Source organism: Pelophylax lessonae, assembly GCF_965119305.1.
Source record: "Pelophylax lessonae genome assembly, chromosome: 9".
In the NCBI taxonomy this organism is placed as follows: Eukaryota; Metazoa; Chordata; class Amphibia; order Anura; family Ranidae; genus Pelophylax; species Pelophylax lessonae.
In genome coordinates, this window is record NC_138776.1 from 136,531,487 (window position 1) to 136,552,899 (window position 21,413).

The 21,413-nt window shown below is 39.8% G+C and overlaps 1 protein-coding gene across 1 annotated transcript in view; it reads right to left on the minus strand.

Moving 5' to 3' along the window:
- LOC309562543 (uncharacterized protein) overlaps positions 1 to 21,413 on the minus strand; it is a 59,390-nt gene that overhangs the window by 4,398 nt on the left and 33,579 nt on the right. Inside the window, exons 3-5 of the mRNA XM_082266790.1 lie at positions 11,656 to 11,817; positions 9,387 to 9,573; positions 6,431 to 6,585 (exon numbers count right to left, since the gene is read on the minus strand). Of these exons, the coding sequence (XP_082122916.1) occupies positions 6,431 to 6,585; positions 9,387 to 9,573; positions 11,656 to 11,817 (504 nt within the window). The remainder of the gene's footprint in view (positions 1 to 6,430; positions 6,586 to 9,386; positions 9,574 to 11,655; positions 11,818 to 21,413) is intronic.

Consider the following 21,413-nt stretch of genomic DNA (forward strand, 5'->3'; position numbering starts at 1 on the left):
AAATACTGCAGGTTTAGGCATGTTTTGACATAATGGAGGAATGTCTAAACTTGCAGTAGGGAAAGAGACGCATTCCTTTAGTCAGAAGCCATGGTTGACATCCCTTGTACTTCCTTTTCATTATTGTTAGTAATATTTATTAAAGAATCACCCACTCAAACTAATATTTCAGTTTTTTGGTATATGTGGGGAAATTAAAAACATTGACAATTTCTTATATCTCTAATGGTGAGATTTGGGCTTGAGTTTCTAGGTCTGCAGACCTGCTGTGCAAGTTCTGAGGGGCTTTCATTTATTTTATATTACTGTGACTGACATCCCTTTGCATTGATGTTAGTGCCATTTAATAAAGGATCGCCCACCTAAAGTGATATATGATATTTTTCTAGATGCTGGCTAAATTAAAAACATGGCAGTGTCACGGTCTGGCTCGGAGGCCAGTAGTTATAGTAGTGGAGAGCACCCACCGACAAGCTGGAAAGATATTCGCGCAGGTCACCCTGGCTGATGACACATGTTCACCTGAGGTGCGGAGTCTAAGTACTAACCGGTGTTCACCAGAGCTCCTGAAGGTGGAGATGGGATTGCGGTCCTCAGGATTGCCCCACCAGAAGGTGAGCAAGCCGGAGTCCAGTAGCAGATATAGCAGGTAGGGATCAAGCAAAAGCGTAGTCGAGGAATGAGCCAATGGTCGGTAACAAATAGTTACAGGTTTGGATTCAGCAGAAGCGTAGACGAGGAACAAGCCAGAGGTCGATAACAAATAGTAGCAAAGATATGGATGGCAGCAGGAGAGACAAACAAGAATTTGGCTGGAGAAGGCACAATATTCTGGCAACCAGGAAGTTCGGAGATATGGCTTAAATCAGGAAGTTAAGGGGAGGAGCAAAGGGTTCAAGGTAACTAAGATTCACAGCAGGATCATTTAAGGAATTGTCCAGGGAACTGTCCAGCATTCCAGGTGGATCAGCAAGAAGAGACACCATCAGACACAGCAGAGGTCCCAGGTTCAAGTCAGGTCCTGACAGGCAGTTTCTTATATCTCTTGAGGGTTTCACTTGGTGAGATCTGGGCTTGAGTTCCTGACTCTGCACGCCTGCTGTGGCAGTTTTAAGGGGTTTCCATTCTCTGCTGGATTTTATATGTATTTTATATAATAGAGAATTTAACAGGGGGTACAAGAGATGGGTGGGAACACCCAAAACTCTTAGGTGGGCAGAAGAAGAGTAAGGTCCTATGCCATGGGGAGTTTGCTGTAGGAGTATTTAAGGGCTAGGTTCATCTTTTCCAGAAAATAGCTTATGCAGTCAAAGGGACCTCAGGAGATGTTAAAAACTATGCAGCTTTGTAAAATGTTTGGTAATTTTATTGCCATACTTGTATGCCATTTGTAACTCCTTAGAAGCCGGGTTGAAAAACTCCAAGTTAGAAATCCCCATGTCTTACCTTAGAATGTGAAAATGGTTGGTTTTTGCTCCTGCAAAGCAGTTAGCAGAAGTCCTATGGTTTCACACATCCTAGAAACAAGGCAGGATGTAGGGATTGCTAAATAGGAGTTTTTGTTGGCCAGATTTTCAAGGAGACCTAAATGTTCTACAGGTATGACAAAAAAAATTAATGAACACTTTTCAAAGCTGCAGTTTTTTAATATCTACCTGGGCCCTTGACTGCATTGGCTATGTTCTGGAAAACGTGAATTAACCCCTTAAGACTGCAAAAAGAACCAGGAACTGATTCATATATAGCTTTTGAGAATGCTCTGATTGGCAGAGAGAAACGCATCAAGCCGTCAACCTCACGCAGCACGTCACTTCCGGTTAGCACGGGTGGAACGCACAGACATGTTTGGGGTCCTGACTTAGGAAAATCATCTCGCTTGTTTACATGCTGAATATTGTAAGTGCAATTCTATTGGATTTAGAATAAAGTTTTGGATATACTGCACGATAAGGATTCTCTTTGTCTATTAATCCCACACGGGGAAGTCGTTCTTGGATGCTGCTAGCTGAATGCTGCTGTAACACGGTGTAATTAGGAGAAAATAGAAGTGTATGGTGCTGCAGTCTGCTGTTGACGATCAGTGAGGATAAGATTGCTTAAGGCGGTTTACCATTGATTGTCTGGTGAGTAGGGGAGTGAGTGAGAGGGGAGCACCCGAGCACACCAGCAAGCACCAGCACTTTGGAGTTATTTGTGTTTACAGACAAGCACTGAGCACTTATTAAGGAAGAAAACTGAACACTTTTATATTTATATCACATATCAAGCACGGAGCACTTGTTTATGAAGAAGATTAATTTATTTTTGTCACAAAAGCACTGGACACTTTATGATATAAAAACATTTTTTAATGTATGATCAGTTCACATTGCATATTGATTTATATATATTTATATGAAAAGCACGGTTTAGCCCTTTACATTGATAGCACTTTATATGCAATTTATTGTTATTGTGGTATGTATTTTGCACTATATAATTTGCAAATATTTATTGAGCAGCGCTGATACATTCTATTTAGTCCGTTTTAAAAAGGTGTTTCCTTTTTTTATCAGCAGCAGCCACATATTTATATACAGTATATTTTATATTCTTATATAAATTACTCATATATATTTTTTTACCTAAGCGCTGGCACTTTTGCTGAAATGATTCATATATATGCTTGCATACCTAATGGCTGCTGCTAAGACTTTGCTATACATAAACTTTATATACAAGCAAAAGTCACTGTTCTTCTACTGAAGAGTTAATCAAAGTTATGGATTAACCATACTACGGACTGCCTGCTATCCCCCGAGAGGGGAAATGCACTGAGTAGCACTGAGTAGAAAAAAAATTAGAGCAAGTGCAACATGCAATACAAGAAAATTCCGGATGAGCTTATATCTTCTATTGTGCACCACTACACTGGTTTAAAACATGCTACTCATCAGGTATAAAATATGTGCCTATTTAGAAAAAAACATATGAAAAACAAAAATATCAAAGGCATGATGATTATAATGATGTTGCCAAATGAAAGAAAAGCAAAAATCCATTGTGTTTTGTATTTTTGCAGTTGGCAGCTTTATAAAGTATACAATTTGATTCTGTTTTAGTAATTTCATCCTCCTGTTTTCCACTGACTTTTTTTCACTGGATATTTCCTATACTTCTCTATATCATGATAGCCCTTGCGCTTTGTGCATCAAATCTAAATGGAAAGTGTGTTCCTACAAGTAAGTAATCAGATTCCAGGTCTAATTAAAAAAATAAAAATAAAAATGCAAGGGTTCCTACAGGTAACTTGCTACTTTAAACTGCTTTTGATAAATTGAGTCTGTTTCAATAAATGATTAAAGTGTGCAGCAGCTGAGCAAAGAGTGCTGGGGTGTGACAAACGCCTGATGTTTTTGTCATAGAGATTTTCCAACATGCTATTTCAACTGATCAAGGAAAGTCACCGGGAAAAAAAGTTAGAAAAGAAAGCAAATGGAAAAATAGTGTGAGTCAGGAGATAAGGATAGTTGTAAGAATGGACACATCTATCACTGTAGTTGAAACTGATGAGGGATCTGTTTGACTACCCTAATTTACAGTCAGCAGGCGCTGTTATAGGAATCAGGGAGTTTGGATTTCTTGGGTGACGTTTGTCACACTGCAATTTTTTTGTTTTGTAGCTGCCTGTAGACTTGTGCAGACAGATCCTAATTGAAAAAGTAACTGTTCTGCTGATATTTCGATTTTTTTTTTTTCTAAAAAATGTCTCTTAGGACAGCAGGCTAAAACCAGATACAAGGCCTCAATCAATGAGTTGAAATATCTGATAATCATGAACTACAGATCTTGAAGTGTGAGGATTAAAACCTCATAAAAGCTTTTCGAAGGACAAACTCAAAACATCAGCTGCATACACATCCTAGTTCCAGAATACTATTAGAACAATTTGAGAAAGTCACTTCAAAGACTATTTATCCAGCTGCGTGTTGTTTTATCTAAAAATACAGTTCCAGTTCCAGATGTCATCCTGTTCTAAATGCATCATTTAGTATCATTTTATTTTCCTTTGTGGATGTTGGAACAAATAAGTGTGTAAGGGTTTACTTGGGTTTATTTGAATGTGATGCACCAGTTTAGAGCATTGCTTTTGATAATTGGATCATGTAGGAGTTACCATCAGAGCACTAATGACCATCGCAAAGCATCAGAAGTGTATGATATCACACACAAGAGAAGAAGATTAGTGTTGATCCCATCAAGCCAGCACTTTGAGACAGATTTGTCACCACTCATTGTTCTCTGACATTTGAGTGTCTATAGCCAACTTTAGAAGATCAGTATTTAAGATAGCAAGATATCATAGTTTAAATAAGATATATTTAACAGTTAAATATGTAGCAGGATTCCCAGCCGTTTTGCTGGATATGGGTCCCCTGGGTAACGGGTGCAACAAAAGAACCCTTGTGCATGTTTCTCCAAGTGCGAGCACTGAGACAATGACCAGTCCAGTATCTTTGGGTTTTTTGTATTTATTAAGAACTTGGATGGGAGAAGGGAATGAGTGGGATACTCTTTTGGCTCAACTATGCACAATTTGCTAGGGACAACTGAAAAAAGATTAGCACTGACTTGACGCTGGCTAGATGCCGGTCAACGCCGGTTGACGCTAGTTAACGCTGGCTCACTGCCTTTTAACTCCAAACTGACTTTGGACTGCTTTCTTACATAAAGAAGTCCTCTTTGAGCTCCCTTAAGCACTCCTTGCTGAGGTAGCTACTTGTACTACTGCTGTGCTGCTAAAATCTTCAGGGCCAACAACAGCACCCTCTTCCTCTCACTTATCTTCAGGGCTTAGACACTGGCACCCCTTTCTCTAAGACTTTCTCCACAGGTTAGCTGGCTCCCAGATCCCTCTGACCTTCTGGAGTGGTCCCCTCTCCTAGGCAGACCCCTGGGTGGTTTTGAGCACCCAGGACACTGTTTTTCCCCCGAAACTTCTGCCCAGCAGCTCCACTTCGTCCACAGCACTCTGGATCCCTCTCTGCAGCTCAGCTCAACCTTCGTCCTCTAGGCCGAATGCCCAGGACACCTTCACTAACGCTGACAGGAGGAGAGACAGCTGTCACCCTCATCCTGGGACTCTGCTTCCCGCCAAAGACGCCCTGTCACATGCTCCCCTCAGACTTATAACTCATCCTAGGGTGCATTGTGGCAAACTCCGCCCACTGAGATAGCCACAAGCCCTGGTGTGCTGTTGGCTAGATTTCCTCCACTGTCCAATAAGAGCCCTCATTGGAAACAGTGGGGAGACTCCCCAGACACAACAGGTCACACCTGGAAACATGTGGCAGACTAACTAAATGATCAGGCCCCCCCTGATATGCAGACAGGGCCACCCATATGCTTTTTCCTAGCAACTACCTAGGAGGGTGCTACAAATATTATAACAGTTCCAAGGGTAGCCATCTGTTTAAAGTAAATAAAGTTCGGGTGTTCACCCACAAAGAAATCCTTATAAATCCAAAACTGGTTTACAGGCACTTACAGGTCTTGCAAAAGAGGAAGATCAAAAACAGCTGTGTATTTATTTTCAGCGTTTCGATGAAGCTCAGTCCATCTTTCTCGACGAGAAAGATGGACTGAGCTTCATCGAAACGTTGACAATAAAAACGCTGCTGTGTTTGTTCTTCCCCCTCTGTAAGACCCGTGAGTGCCTCTAAACCAGTTATAGATTTACAGATATATATACATATATATTATGAAGGTAAGAAAATAAGTATTTTAAATGTTTACTTTCAGTGTTTTTCTTTACCATAATCGATTTTTTTGGATTAATTTGCAATGTGCCTCTACACTTTCTTGCAAATTTGACATGTCAATATCCCTAGCACAGCTCCTTGCCATACCATAGCCCTCATCTCTTCTGAGAGCATCTAATTACTGTCTGTGTTGGCCCAGCTCCTACGTCCCTCCTCTTGCCTATCCATATAACCTTTGATGTATCAGTGGGTGAACTGAAACTGCATACTATAGAGTGTCCCGTTAGTGACAGTTTGGAGTCTGCTGGGGATGCTGACTACACATACAAGATATCAATGTCCAGCAGCAATCTCAGGGCACTGGAATGTCCACACAAAGGAGGCATTCACAGATAAATAACATGCCGAAATACGTAAATGCAGTAGGATGCACATATAGTCTTATAAGAAGATTGTTTTGAAATTAATGGTCTCTTTAATGTCTCCAGATACAGGCATAGCCTGGACCAGTGAGTGTGTATTGTAGACATTATCTACATTGTCAGTGCTATTAAGGAATGAAGGATGTACAGATTGGGTTCATCTCTGGGGGGTCCTATAATGGATCCAGAATCAAGCTTGTTTCTCTATTAACTGGGACATAGACTTTGTAATTCAACATCATAAAATATGGTTAAAAAATAATTTACCTTTTTCATATCTTGTTCCAATGGTGCAAAAGCTTCATTGAAATTTCTGTCCCAGCCCAGCTTACTTTCTTTGTCATCACATTTTAGTTTAGTGAAAGGCTTCCTCACTCCCAGTATGTTAGGACTTCTCCAACCATCTAACTGGACGTTGTTTCCTACAACAGTACACAGAGTTACAATGGAGTTACAATATAATTTTTTACTTAATGTTCTCATTTTTACCTATATCATGGTCTATACATACAGCTGTAGGTTCAGTAACCAAATTAAATCTGACCTTTTTACTGATCTATAAAAATTAGCATATGATTGTAATACATCTCTGTTCCATGTATACACCTGCAAAATGGACATTTTATATTTAAAATGAATTAATAATAAAAAGGTGGTGCAATTAATTAATAATAATATGTTGGTGCCAGTCCTTTCAGAATGTTATATATTCGAGTCTGAATGTTAAAGTACACAGGCTAGATACTTAGTGGAGTTCTTAGAGCCAGACAGGCACTTGAGCAAAAGGAAGTCCCTGCCTGGCTCTGGTATGGGGACAACAGCCAGCCTCCCTTAGTTGCGCATTAAAACAGGACTAATCTTGTATTTCTAATTTTGCAGCCAAATTGGAAAAACATCCACTTTATATGTGTTTTGTGTTCCCTTCCATATAGCATAACTTTAGAGAAGGTATTTAACATTGTTGCTAACCTTTTTACTTGTTTTTTACTTACTTTCCTTCTGTGTAATGTTAAAGAAGGGGGTGGGGAATAATGTTTGCCATAATTAACCCTGTCTGTACTAATTTAGCAGATCTTCATTATCAGTTGTAAATGAAATGTGCAGAACTGTCTGTCCTAAAAAAGGGTTAAAGATTTCAAGGATTGGGTACACTGTATGTTAATGCACAAAACAAACTCCCTCAGTTTGTCCCTTATCTTGACATTGCCATCTTTTCTAAGAAATAGAAGTAGAATATGTATAAATCTGCACAAAAGAATCAACTAGAAAGGTAAGAAATAATTTAAAAAAAATTATATTTTTAAGTATGCTACATATTATGTTGTGTGAATGGGAACACATAACAAACATGTAGTGGGGGTGTCTCGAACTTAACAGCAAAGGTGGAACTGCACATTAAAAAAAAAAAAAATGTCGGCAGGTAGAGTTTCTTAACAGAAAGAAACTCTACATGTTTTCTTTGTGTACCCTGCCTGTGATGCATGCTCAGAGTACACTCCGGGCATCTGTAGGGTTGCCAATAAGGGAGAATGAGCATGAGTTAGATCATCGTTGGCCACTCAATGGCTGAACATAAGGACATTAAAGTGGCTGTAAAGGCTGAAGGCTTTTTTTACCCTCATGCATTCTATGCATAACAGTAAAAAACCTTCAGTCTGTAGCTTCTCCTGCAAATCCACCTAAATACACACCTGAGCCTGATCTTGATCCAGCAATGTGCTTGAGAGCTGCTGCTGTCCCAGCTCTCTGTCTCTTCATTGGCTGAGACACAGCAGCGGGAGCTTTTGGCCAGTGGGGAGGGACCGGTGGGTGTGACCAAACCCCGTTCTATGTGTCTTATGGACACACAGAGCGGGGCTCAGGAGCGAGCACGCACGAGTACCCCCATAGCAAGCGGCTTGCTGTGGAAACACTCGGTGGGGGGAGAGAGCCAGGAGTTCCAGTAGAGGACCGAGAAGAGGAGGATGAACAGACCATTACACAGAGCAGGTAAGCATATCATGTTTGTTATTTTTTTATTTATTTTTTTTCATTTGGAACCTTTAGTACCACTTTAAGCACCCTCTAATGGGCATACCATTGCTAATGTCCTAGGAAAAATGCTAGTTGCCTTAGTTGGCTGCTTATACTAACCCACTAGCTTTAAAACTTTCTGGCTCAGATCAAGTATGCAGACCAAGAAAGGTGGAAAAAAGTTATAAGTAATCCTTATTGGTCTACTTGTTCAATGTTAGTGATTCAAAGTATTAAAACACAGAGTCAGTAGGCAACTAGCATTACCAGGAGTACTCAACAATGATAACATGTGTGACTACATTCTTTTAACTTTAATTTTCTTCTCTGATTATGGATTATTTAATAAAACAATAAATAGGTATAGCAAGAAGAGTATCTGTATAGTGGATAGTAAAGCCAGCCATACATAAATCGAAATTTGGCCAATACAGCAGGGACTGGCTGAGACTCGATTAGTGTATGGGCAGGTTGACTGTACCCAAGTGGATCCATCAATCAACTTGGGTACAACCAGCCTGTCTGATTATTTACATTCGATTACTTCCAGCAGCTGTAGCAGGTAGCAGTAATCATTGTGTTCTGCCAGCCAGGAAGGCTCCTCCCAACCCCCCCCCCTCACCCACAGAACAAATAGCGCCATGACTTCGTCCCAGCAGTGACTTTATCAGAAATCTTCCAGGTTGCTACACCATTTTTAAATGTCTTAAGCTGGCCATACATTTTTAATTTTCTTGTACAATTTTCTGTTAGATTTCCCAAAAACCATATAATGTGAGGTCAAAACTAAACAACACTTTAAATTGTATCCAATTTGGTAGGTCTTTGCACTACACAGTTGAAGGTAAATCTAAAAAAAAGTTGTACAGAAAATTGTAAGACAATTGTATCATGTATGGCCAGCCTTAGGTAGATCTACATGTATTTGCACTTGTTGGTTCCACTGTTACCCCAGAATAAATATTTTTTTGTGTATAGCTAGCTTTAAAGAAATTATTTAAGAATATGTAGGCTTATAGAAGATTATGATTGTGCATGTAAATGGTGTTCGAATCATCTTGAACAAAACTACAGTGAAAACTAGAGAGTATAAATGAAGCAGCCAGCGTTTGTGGACTGCAACACAGTAAAAGAGTCTCATCTTTATTTCTATTGTTCAGTTGCAATCTTTTAGGGTGTGTTAAAGAAGACAAACTGATAAGAAACCAACCTTTGTAGCCAAACTTTTCATAGTTAATGCCAATTTCTGGGATCATGGAGAGGTCAGATTGGTTTCCACTTTGTACAAACATACTATGCGGCCGGTTCCTCCTCACATGAAAATGCTTCTTAGACTCCTGGTACGGGCTGAGCAAAATATTCGCTGCTCCACAGGAGCAGTGCTGTCCAAAGTACTCCTACACCAAGGAGAGAGAAGGCATGTGAGCTGTTACATCTCAGTCCTTGCAGTCAGGGTTATGATATCATGCTCACATTGCTGGCATTCCTAAACTAAGCCCCTTCTAATGGAATTCCTGGATCTTCTACATCACCAATTTCTTTATTCTCTTCTGGAAAGGCAGGCAATCTTGATTGATGATTTGACAGTGTGTATATGTTACCATACATTTATGAAGCTGAGGTATGTTTATGTGGAAGGTTATCTGGATGCTAGGCAATCTGCTCTTTACCTCCTGCCTGTAATCTAAGCATTTAATGTGATAAATAATAGATTATATGTGGGCTTTCCACAGTGGCAGATAAATAGGAAGGTTGGCAGTGTAAAGTAGGGTACACACTAGTAGAAATCTGCCGAAAATTCCCATCCGAGGTAAAATCGTACGATTTTCGGCTAGTGTGTACACAACTTTCAGCAGCCGATGCCAACATTTTCAATGAAAAAAAAAAAACAGAGGGACAAACACCAACATTTTTATTGTCTGTCCCCAGCACGACCAATTTTTGTTTAATTTGTATGCAGTGCGTCCGCGAAAAATCGGATACAAAAGACCACGCATGATCTGAAGTTGCTGACGACCCAGAAGTCTAGGAACAAATGTCCCAAAAAATTTTAAAAATCGGACAAGAAATTTCGTGAACATTATGCACTGTCAACTAAAAAGGGTTATGACCGCTGAGCATGAGAGAGAAAAATCGGAGGATATTTTGTCCGATTTTTGTCAAGTGTGTACAAGCCTTAAGGGGTCAAACGCCTTCCAGGTCACAGGTGAAATTGCCTGCTATTAGGTTAAACAGGTTTCCTGCATTGCTGTACATACACCCCTGTCTATTCCAACCCTTCCTAATACCAACTACCTGGCCTAACAGAAAGAAAGTGTCATTGTTCCAGCAATGCTTCTGAGCCAGTCAATGATGGTGTTGCACAAATGTTGGAAGTTATAGAACTCATTACTACCTACTACTATGTTCCTATCTATAGTAAACTGTTACTTTATGTTTACAGTTTTTGAACTCATATTGGCCTACAGCAGTTAGGCCTACACTGGGCAAAAAGCATAACTATATTTTTATGATTATGAAGATTAATAATATTTATTTTATATAGCATATTACATGATGCTTTTCAATTTCCTAAGGGGCTTACACACATTATAAAGACAAAATGGATTAAAAAGTGTTGCTTATTCTGAACCAACCTACTTAAAATTTGAAATATGTTACATAGTGCTTAAAATGGTATATAACGATAATTTCTATAATGTAGCCTTTTACAAAGAAAAGTACTGGGCATTTACCCCACAGGCCAGTACTAATTATATTAGTTGGGTAGGAAAAAAGATACTATTTAGACCTCAATCACTGCGATATCTGCAGTCAGTGACGAAGGCATGGTAGTTTTATAGCTGCCTGCTCCCCATTCAAACTTGTGATCTCAGTACCTGATAAATTGAAGTCTTCTAGCACAAGCTTTTTTTGTGGCTCTAAGGCATTAAATGACCACGTGCCAGTAGCTTCAAAGAAAGCTGATGCTGGAAGAGGTAAAAACGTTTGGTGAAATAAGCCCTTTAAGAACGCTCCCCTTCTGGCAAGGGCTCCCAACCACTGCAGCACAAAGACACTCCCTGCGTGTCTACTTTCTTTAGTTCACAAAAATCTGTCCCTACCATTAAAGGGCTGGTTGGTCATGTGTGGCATTTAGGCCAAAGGTTTCCAGTCCTCCCCTGAAATAATTGTTGCCAATCTGTGCCTTTCTAGGCTAGTTAAGGCAAATCTACTATATTCAGTTTTACTGCACATGTCGTCACTAACTTGAAATATCTGCTAGACTTCTCAAACAGATATTTTGATTTGTGGCAGGTCCCCTTTGGTTAATCCAAGAAACCTATTCCTAATTATTGCTACGTAAGTATTTTGCATTTGCCGTGCAAGTCACTAATAAGCTAATAATAAAACACAATAGGACAGTCCACAGGACATCCTGACACTTTCAATTTCGTAATTAATTTTCTTAGTGAACTTGGTATTAATGGTTCTCTTACCTCTTTCATTTGTTTCATTCTGTCTTCCTTTTGTAACACAAAGATTTGTTTTTGCAGCTTTAAATTATGCTCCTGAAGCTGGCCAATTTTTTCTATGAGCTGGCAGATATGCTCCAAATATCCAAGGCCTGAGCCCAGTGCCTTTGAGGCTCCCTGGTTTACCTGTATAAAAAGTAAGATCTGGTTAAATACTCAAAAAACAAAAAAAAAAAACAAAAACAAACAACAAATGATCAAATTATAAATGACCACTTTTTTGCTCACACTATCTGCAATAAGATACTGTAACATGCTGTACTCAAACTCAGCAAAGTCCTAAATTAGTATTAAAGACCTTTGCAAACTGTGGTGAGCAGTAGATATATAAAAATGGATTGAAAGTGAGATTTTATGTGTTTTTGTGTTTTTGGGTGCAATTTTACATCATTGCATTGTACTAGCTCAAAATATATTACAGTTAAGCTTATTATAAAAACTCAAAAACAGCACTGTATGGTCACTGTATTTTACGGTTGTCATGGTTGGTACAGGTTAACATTGTTGCCTCTTAGTGAACTACCCATTCTTATATCATTAGTGCAAGGTGGTAAGACGTTCGATGGTATACTCACCATCCAATGGAATTTCCTCTTGAAATACAAAGAATCCTTGTGAATCAGCCCCCTGGAAAGCATGCATTGCAGCTGGGGGTGAACTGATCCTTTAAATAATATTTCCTTTTACCAAATGGACATTATTCTTGGGCTATTCAGAAGTGAATCTATTTTCCTCTTTGTTAAAAAAAAAAGCCTTTAGCACACTACTGAAAATGACAAAGAGGTGTTTCTGAAAGTTAAAAGGAAGGGATCACAGTATTTAACCAGATAAAACGTGTTACAAGGTTACATCAACAAAAGATGTGTAGTGATGCATGGCACATCCAATCTAATGATAGAGTGCTGGGAACAGGCTAGGTTCACCTTTGTGTTGAAGGGTCAAACGCACTACTTGTTGTCACCTTTGACCTGTGTGCTGTTACACACTGCAATTTCCAGCTAGGAGGATATTCCTAGGGAATGCCTAGTCAATTTATCTGTAGTCTAAGTCCATCATTTCTATGGAAATGTTCCCAGCAATAGAGATAACCTGGGATGAGGGTAACTGGTTTATCCTACTTTAAGTGGATCTGTCAACAGGAATTAACTGAGCCAGTCAGTAGATGCATTAAAATAGAACACAAATGTCTGTCATAAAATCTTGAGATGTAGAAAAGGAGGAATACATTCCTAATGGTGTCTCTCATGACTTACAAATATAAATAAAATATACAATATCAATAAAACTAGCTGATGTGACTGAACTTTTCTCAAAATAATTACACACCCATACATTTTCACCCTAAAGCAATGCCTGAGGCATAATAAAGGTTTCTGTATGGATTGTAGAAGATACCACTGGCCAATCAGACAGGTTCAAGAGCAGACACACCTAGAAGTTGCCAATTCCAAATCACTAAAAGTATTGGGAATGTTTTAAATCTTGTTTGTTAAGTATTGGTTGATATCTCTGTAAAGAGAATCATCTTAAAGTGTTAAAAACACCATGACAATATAGTAAAAAATGCTGTAAAAGACAACACCTTTGCCAAATATAAGACAGACCTCACAGCCCCATATACCAAGCTTTTTTTTTTTTGGGAGGGTGCATGTGATCAGCACAGGGCCAATCAGCACTGTCCAGACAGAGGGTCAGCGGTCATGCAACCTCATAGAGCAGTCAGCGGAGAATGAAAACTCTTCCTACAACCGGCCAAGCTTAATCCAGTGCTCGGCCGGACACTGATAGATGTCTGCTATATACTGCTGATGAGAAAAACAATTTAGCAGTTTATATTTACTAAAATAATTGCATGTCCATGTTCTGTGTACTGTGGGAGACCAGATATTGTGAATGCAGGGTCCTGGGTTTAGTAACACTTTAAGAATGTATTTTCATGTTAATAAGGTCCAACTGGCCATCTTCAGGGGTCTGAGGCACTCAATGTGCCTGTCTCCATGTTTGGCCACCCCAGGAAATTTGTACGTGCAATTTTATATAATGCTTTTTTTTTTTCACCAAAGAACCAATTACAACACTGGCAATGGGCTTTGTTTTTATTGTTCTTATAGAACGCACAGCATTTCTGTGGAACTCCACGCCCTACACTAGAAATTATACAGCTTTTTTTTTTTCTACAAAGGCATACTAGATCTTTCCTTGCTGCCAATGTCATCACTTTATAAAAATAACCAGGCTGATTTGTGGAAACAAGCTTTGCTCATTCTTTGTACACTCTTCATCTCCTTCTACAAAAGCAGGAAGTGAACTCAAAGTTTTCCCATAACAAGCTCAGTATTAGGGAAATGCCAAACCAATGACTTTCCGTTCTGTTCATTATGAGTGGACCAGGGAGAAGATCAAATGTTCAGCAACAATATCACCCAGGGCACCCGATGATTGCACAGGATTTACAGAAATTCTTCACCTGGGTGAAGTTACACAAGTTCCGTTCTGGATTATTCAGAATTTATAAAATAATGTTCTAAATTTGTTCCAAGCATAATGGAAATATTTCCTTCCATAATTGGGAAGTTCTGGACAACAGGACATCTGCTTTGTCTTGCACAGGGTTTACAGAGGTCACCCTTTTATGGTATTCATGTGTCTATATAGGCCATAAAATGATAGGTGCACGTTATGTAGATGGTGTTGATTTTCATTGTAGTGTGGTTTTGGTCAGGCCTATATATATATATATATATATATATATATATATAGATATATATGTATAGAGGTGGGATTTATCCTTCATTTCATGGGTAGTGTAAATCTCACTGATAATAGGGTTCTTTGACGCAGTGGTGGGCTTAAGCACGATATGGCCATATAGTGTGAACAAATCCCCATTTTTCTCATTTTGATCAGGTCTCAGTAGCCTTGTAATATTTAAAAGTTACTCCTTTTGTATGTGTGCGCTATAATCTGTAGTTATATATATATATTACAACCTTCTGCAGGGGAATCAGACAGCAAGGTTTGGGTGGTAGCAATATAGAAAATAACTATGAATAGAAGTACAGTTTTATTGTTTTTATCTTGTTAGATCTAATATTAAAGTGGTTTAAAGCATACAACGTAAAAGTAGAAGTTATTTTAAATGGGGAATAATTGTTTAGCAGTTCCCCCATACAATGCAGCACTTAGACATCTGGATCCTGCTCAAGAAGTGCTGCAGCTCCCAGCAGGCATCATCTTTCTATGATGGAGAAGACCAATACTGCAACCACTTTGTGAATTGATTAGTTCCAGTGCATTGTGAACTTTGTATGAATGAATGCTAAGCAGACCCTTGTCTTGAATGACCCTATTAAACCAATATCCTTAGCATAAACTAAATCTATGTTCCACTATCCCATAGTGCTTTGTTTAAAGCCCAACTCCAGGCATAGAGATTTTGGTAAGTTCTGAAGTGTAAATGAATGTTACTTCTGCTCAGGTGTAATAAATGGTAAAATCACTGCACTGTACTTTAAAATCAATACTTTTCTTTATGCCAGATTGTATAGCTCCCACTATATTTTGAGCTCAATCTGGATATCAGAGCTGTAGGTCTCACAAACTGTAGCGGTAGTGCCTTTTTTTTGTCCCCTCTCGCTTTGGCCATTCACAGAACATCATGGGGTTGTTTACTAAAGGTAAAAAAGCTATTCACTTTGCAAGAGAATATACTCCAGATCATAGTGAATGTGGTGAAGTTGTACTTTGCAAAAAATACGCAATCATGTGCATAGGAAAAAAAAGTTTGACCAATATGTATCCACTTGGATCAATATGAGGACTGACTACTCGAGAAGTCTATTGAGAATGATCAAATGGACTGGACTCGGGGTCCATTCCTCTCAGTAGCTACCCTACTCCCTTCCCTACCCTTGCTTATCCTCTTCTGCTCTATCTGTCTGCATATCTTCTCTCTGCTCTGTATCTCTCTTACGTTCAGCTCCCCACTAGACCCTATTACACAGGATATTTGAATATTTATCCCCATTACGTCATACACAGATCGACCCCGTGACTCCCACAGGGTGCAATATAGAGCATGGGTCCCCTTCGGACCCCACACCTCCTTTTAACTCGGTTGTTGAAGTATCTTCTCAGTGATTGTGTATACATTTGATTGGCCAATTCCTGTACTGAAAATGTTTATTAACCTTTTACTATTATTCTTTGAAAAAAGAAAACTTACCAAAATCTCTGTGCCTGGAGTTTTGTTTTAATATATTTTGCAGCAAATTGCATCAATTATTGAACCAATCAATTTAATCCCTATCTAGCTTACTGTCTAATGTAGAGGGAGCTACAACAGTTGATCAAAGCCAGTATTCCAAGTTCTCCAGCTCTGAAGGTACCACATTCTGCAATGCAGTGCCCATACCAAAGTTTTTAATCTACTGTCTGATATAAAAAATGAAGGTTTCATATCATCGTGGACTGGTAACAAGTCATGGGCATCAATTTATTGCCAAATAAAATATTCTAGAGGATCTGCTAGCCACTATCCATGGGCCATATTAAGGTTCTCATAGAAATTATTCAATACTTGCAATTGTGAACAGTTGGTCAGTAGATGAGCTTGCTAAATGTGCAGAAGGCCTTGCAGATTAGCTTGGAACCTTTGAGCTGAACAAGAAGTGAATTAACCTTATTGGTTGAACTAGATGGGCTTGTGTCTTTTTTCAACCAGACTATGTAACTATGTAACCTGGATGTTCTAGTTTTATAGCCCATTGTAGCCCAGTAGCACCCAGCACATGATACAGTATCTTACAAAAGTGAGTACACCCCTCACATTTTGTAAATATTTTATTATATCTTTTCATGTGACAACACTGAAGAAATTACACTTTGCTACAATGTAAAGTAGTGAGTGTACAGCTTGTATAACAGTGTAAATTTGCTGTCCCCTCAAAGCACAGCCATTATTGTTTAAACCGTTGGCAACAAAAGTGAGTACACCCCTAAGTGAAAATATCCAAATTGGGCCCAATTCGCCATTTTCCTTCCCCGGTGTCATGTGAATCATTAGTGTTACAAGGTCTCAGGTGTGAATGGGGAACAGGTGTGTTAAATATGGTGTTATCGCTCTCATTCTCTCATACTGGTCGCTGGAAGTTCAACTTGGCACCTCAAGGCAAAGAACTCTCTGAGGGCTCGAAAAAAGAATTGTTGCTCTACATAAAGATGGCCTAGGCTATAAGAAGATTGCCAAGACCCTGAAACTGAGCTGCAGCACAATGGCCAAGACCATACAGCGGTTTAACAGGGAAGGTTCCACTCAGTTGTTGCCAGCAGGTTAGGCATTAATGGCTGTGTGTTGAGTTATTTTGAGGGGACAGCAAATTTACACTGTTATACAAGCTGTACACTCACTACTTTACATTGCAGCAAAGTGTAATTTCTTCAGTATTGTCACATGAAAAGATATAATAAAATACTTATAAAAATGTGAGGGGTGTACTCACTTTTTTGAGATGCTGTACATATTTGTAGGGTACACATGTGTATGCGTATTAAGTGTAAGAGTAAAAAATGATTGGTTACATTATAATTTCCTTATGTTTGATTATCACCCTGTATCTATGGGCATTTTAGCTAATTAAGTCATTGCTATGCTTCGCTCTATGGGAAGCATTTCCTATTCCCAAAAACAACACACACACACACACACATACAAAAGGTGAACATATAAATTCAAATACTAAGTCCTGGACTCCAGTTTGCTTTGCAATGTGTTTCTGAATATCATACGTGCCCACTGCGGTTATAATGCATGGCTTCACAGGTCACTAGCTTATCTAAACAGTGTTTTATACTAGCCTACACATGCCTTATTTCCACAGGGAATGAAGCCTTTTATACTGTTGCTTCTACTATTATCTCTTTTTGAGGACTTGCAGCTGGCAACACAGCTGTACGTTTTGCCCCAGGTCAATAAATAAGGGATCCTTTTGATGTAAATGGAGGGGTGTCATAATCATCTAGACATGAAGAATGGACTAGGAACTTTACAAAGTGTTAATTTATTTATTTTCGGTCGGTCTGACAGCGTCATCCCCTCGGCTACGTTAAACATTAAGTTAGTACAGCCATTACATCGCTCATTCACTGCCAGGTATCTCTGCGTTCCCTCCTATGTTTATCTAAGCATAAAATTATGATAGAATTGGGAAGTTAGGCCTCTGCACTATTTCGTTGTTGCTGTACTGCTGAATCAGCAACATTTACTGATAAATTATTATCTAACATACAGTGAAGTGTATCTTTTAGTCTTCATGCACACAGGACGTTTATTTAACTCTCCTAGAAGCCAGCAGAAAAAAGGCCTGACGCTTGTAAAAGTGTCTTAGGCCTTATGCACACTGCGGCTGCTAAATGGACGCTTAGGAACAGTTGGGCAGTTTTTTTTAGCAGCCCCTGAACTCTGTTCTATGTTCTCTTATGTGTACATGTACACTCAGTATTTTATAGTAGTTTAGAGGCAGTTGAGGTTACTGGCATTTTTTAGACACAGCTGACAGTTCCCCATGCATCTCTATGGGGGAAATCGGATGTCAACGGACCGTCAGTCCGTTCTCACCCGATCCCATCCGATCCACTGGACGGATGGAAAATAGGGTTTCCATCCGTCCAGATTTGACGGATCGGATCGGGTCGGATGTCAGCGGACATGTCTCCGCTGACATCCGATGCCCCATAGGAATGCATGAGGGGACCGTTCAGATCCGCCAAAAAAACGGACAGGCGGATCTGAACGGTCCGCCTGTGTGAAAGGGGCCTTAGGCCCCTTTCACACGATCAGACCAATTGGGTCCACCTGTCCATTTTTTAGCTGGTCCCAAACGGGCCACCCATTGTATTCTATGGGGAGGCAGATGTCAGTAGACATCCGATCTGACAAAATCTGTTCAAAACAGACGTCTAGCGATACGTTTTCTCATCTGTCCAGAGGGTTAGATTGAATGGAATCTGATGAAAATGGACAGCCTGTCCATTATCATCCGATCTCCCCATAGAGGAGGTCTGTCTGTCTCTGCAAAGTGAGCGGATCCCCGCTGAGCAAGCGGAGTCAGTTAAAACAGATCTGCCCCTTGTGAAAGGCTTTTACAAGCTTTTAGGAGCTTACAGGTGTCAAGCTCTTGGACATTAATTCATTTAATTGGCCAGAATAAATAAGTTATTCTGGTAATTGAAATTAACTAATGCACAAGCACTAACGTTTAGCAGCTTCTAGCAGCTATTAGTAGCTTCAAGCATTTTTCTGCCCAAACTCTGCTGCGCCTGAATGCACTGGCAGACATTTTTTTTCCCCTGCCTCTAAAAGCCTCTAAAAGCTCCTGTCACTAAACACTGCTAAAAGCCTATGTGTACATGGACACATGGGCTAACATGGAGGGGCTTTAAAGGCAGAAAAAATAAGTCAAACGCCCCTAGAAGCAGCTGTAAAAACATCTAGTGTGCATAAGGCCTTACTCTGAATGTGACTAATAACTGGCAGAGACATAGTGCACATACTCCAGTGAAGGCATGATATACAGACAGGGAATTTGTGCAATACTGTACTATGCAATGCATTTTTATCAAGCACAATGCTTAGCATTGTATGCAAAATGTACACTGACCTAAAAAGTCTTTCAAATATAATATTACAGGTCATCTTTACATGAATTGTTAAACCACAAGATTCCAGTGGCTGATTATTTACATATTATTTGTAATCCAGTGCCCTTTCTGGCCAACAACTTTTTTCCTATTTATTTATTACAGTTACTTATATAGCGCCGTCAATTTACGCAGAGCTTTACACACATATTGTACATTCATATCAGTCCCTGCCCCAGGGGAGGGCTGGCAGCCTTAGGCCTGTGGGGCAAGTCCAGTCAAGTGGCCCATTGAACCATCGAATCAGCTCACCATCCATGCCCACCTGGTTTTATAACGGATATTGATGTTATGAAGCAAGACACATAATGCAATGCAATGTGGTAACATAATTAAAGGTTAATAGCAACAAAGGAGGTTTAACAAAAATACATGACATCACGCCAGGCGGGGCCTAGGAAGCTCCTGTCAGGCAGAGATCACTCTGCCTGACAGGGAAGTGACTGTGTTAGTATTGTTCCAGGCCGGATTCAGGAGCGTACTTTGCACACTCATACCACTACACTGCAGCTATGCAAATATAGTATTGTGTGGTGGTGACTGACAGCTGTATACAGTCTCTGGCCCCTACATTAATCCAGCCCTGAGTGCGGCCTTTTTACCAGTTTTTAGTGGCCCGGGGGCCCCAGTCCTCCCCTGCCCTGCCCTCACGGAACTTACAATCTAAGGTCCCTAACTCACATTCATACACACGCACATAATAGGGCCAATTTAGACAGGAGCCAGCATGTCTTTGGAGTAACCGCAGGAAACCTGCGCAGGCCCAGAGAGAACATGCAAACTCTAGGCAGGTAGTACCGTGGTTGGGATTTGAACCAACGACCCTAGAGTGCTGCTAGGCGGAAGTGTCAATACAATTTCCTCTTAAGGCTGATGACATACGGGTGTATTTCAAGCATCAATTACCCTCATGTTTTGTTACATTAACTTGTCGCTAAGAAAACCATAATGATTTCCAATAGGATCGCTAGCAGTGAAATTTTTAAAGCAATTTTCCGCTAAAGTGCTCAGTTATTGAGATTCATCAGAGTTTCAGCTTGTCAGCAATATCGCTAGTAACAATCACTTCTAATGCTTTTCTATGAAGTGTTGCAGCAATCGTTATGCTCAGCTACAAATTGATGAAGGAAAGTGTTTTGTAGCAAAGCACAACCCAATGCTGTAGCAAATCATCAGTAAGTCTAGTGATTTTATCTACGGACATTAGTGATTTGTAGTAGTGATTAATCTCTGTGAAAGGAATCTCCCATGTGCCATCAGCCACAATTCAGTACTGTTGCAACAATCACCTCCATCAGCCACAACAAATCAAGGCTACAATCACCTCCATCAGCCACAACAAATCAGGGATACAATCACCTCCATCAGCCACAACAAATCAGTCTCTCAAATAACGCAAAACATTGAACAAAAATTTATGTATGAAGAGACTATGGAGGAGATTTACTAAAGCTGGTGCACTCAGAATCTGGTGCAGCTGTGCATAGTAACCAATCAGCTTCTAACTTCAGCTTGTTCAAATAATCTTTGACAATAAGGCTCAGTTCATGACTTGCAATGTGACTTTGCCAGGCAACTTCCTGGTGACTTGAGTACCACTTGGATAGAAATAAAGAATAGCAGTTGGATAAAAGTCGCCTTGAATTAGTACAGGAACTTTTTCAGAGTGACTTCAGTAATACTAAATAAGACAGCTCTCCAAAAGCCCTTTCACACTGAGGTGCTTTTCAAGCGCGTTGGCGCTAAAAAAGCGCCTGAAAAGCTCATGAAAATCTATTCCCATTAAAATCAATGAACGCTTTCACACTGGGGAGAGTGTGCTGGCGGGGCAGCGAAAAAAATCATGTAAACAGCATCATTGGAGCATGTTTGGAGCGCTAAAAAAGCGCCTCAAAAACACCTCTCTCCATTGAAATGAATATGGATCTTGAAGCAGTTTTTGAGCCACGTATCCTTAAAAAAAGTGCACCGCTAAAGCGTCGCAAAAGCGATCAGCGTTTTATGAGCAGTTTTCCAACACCTCA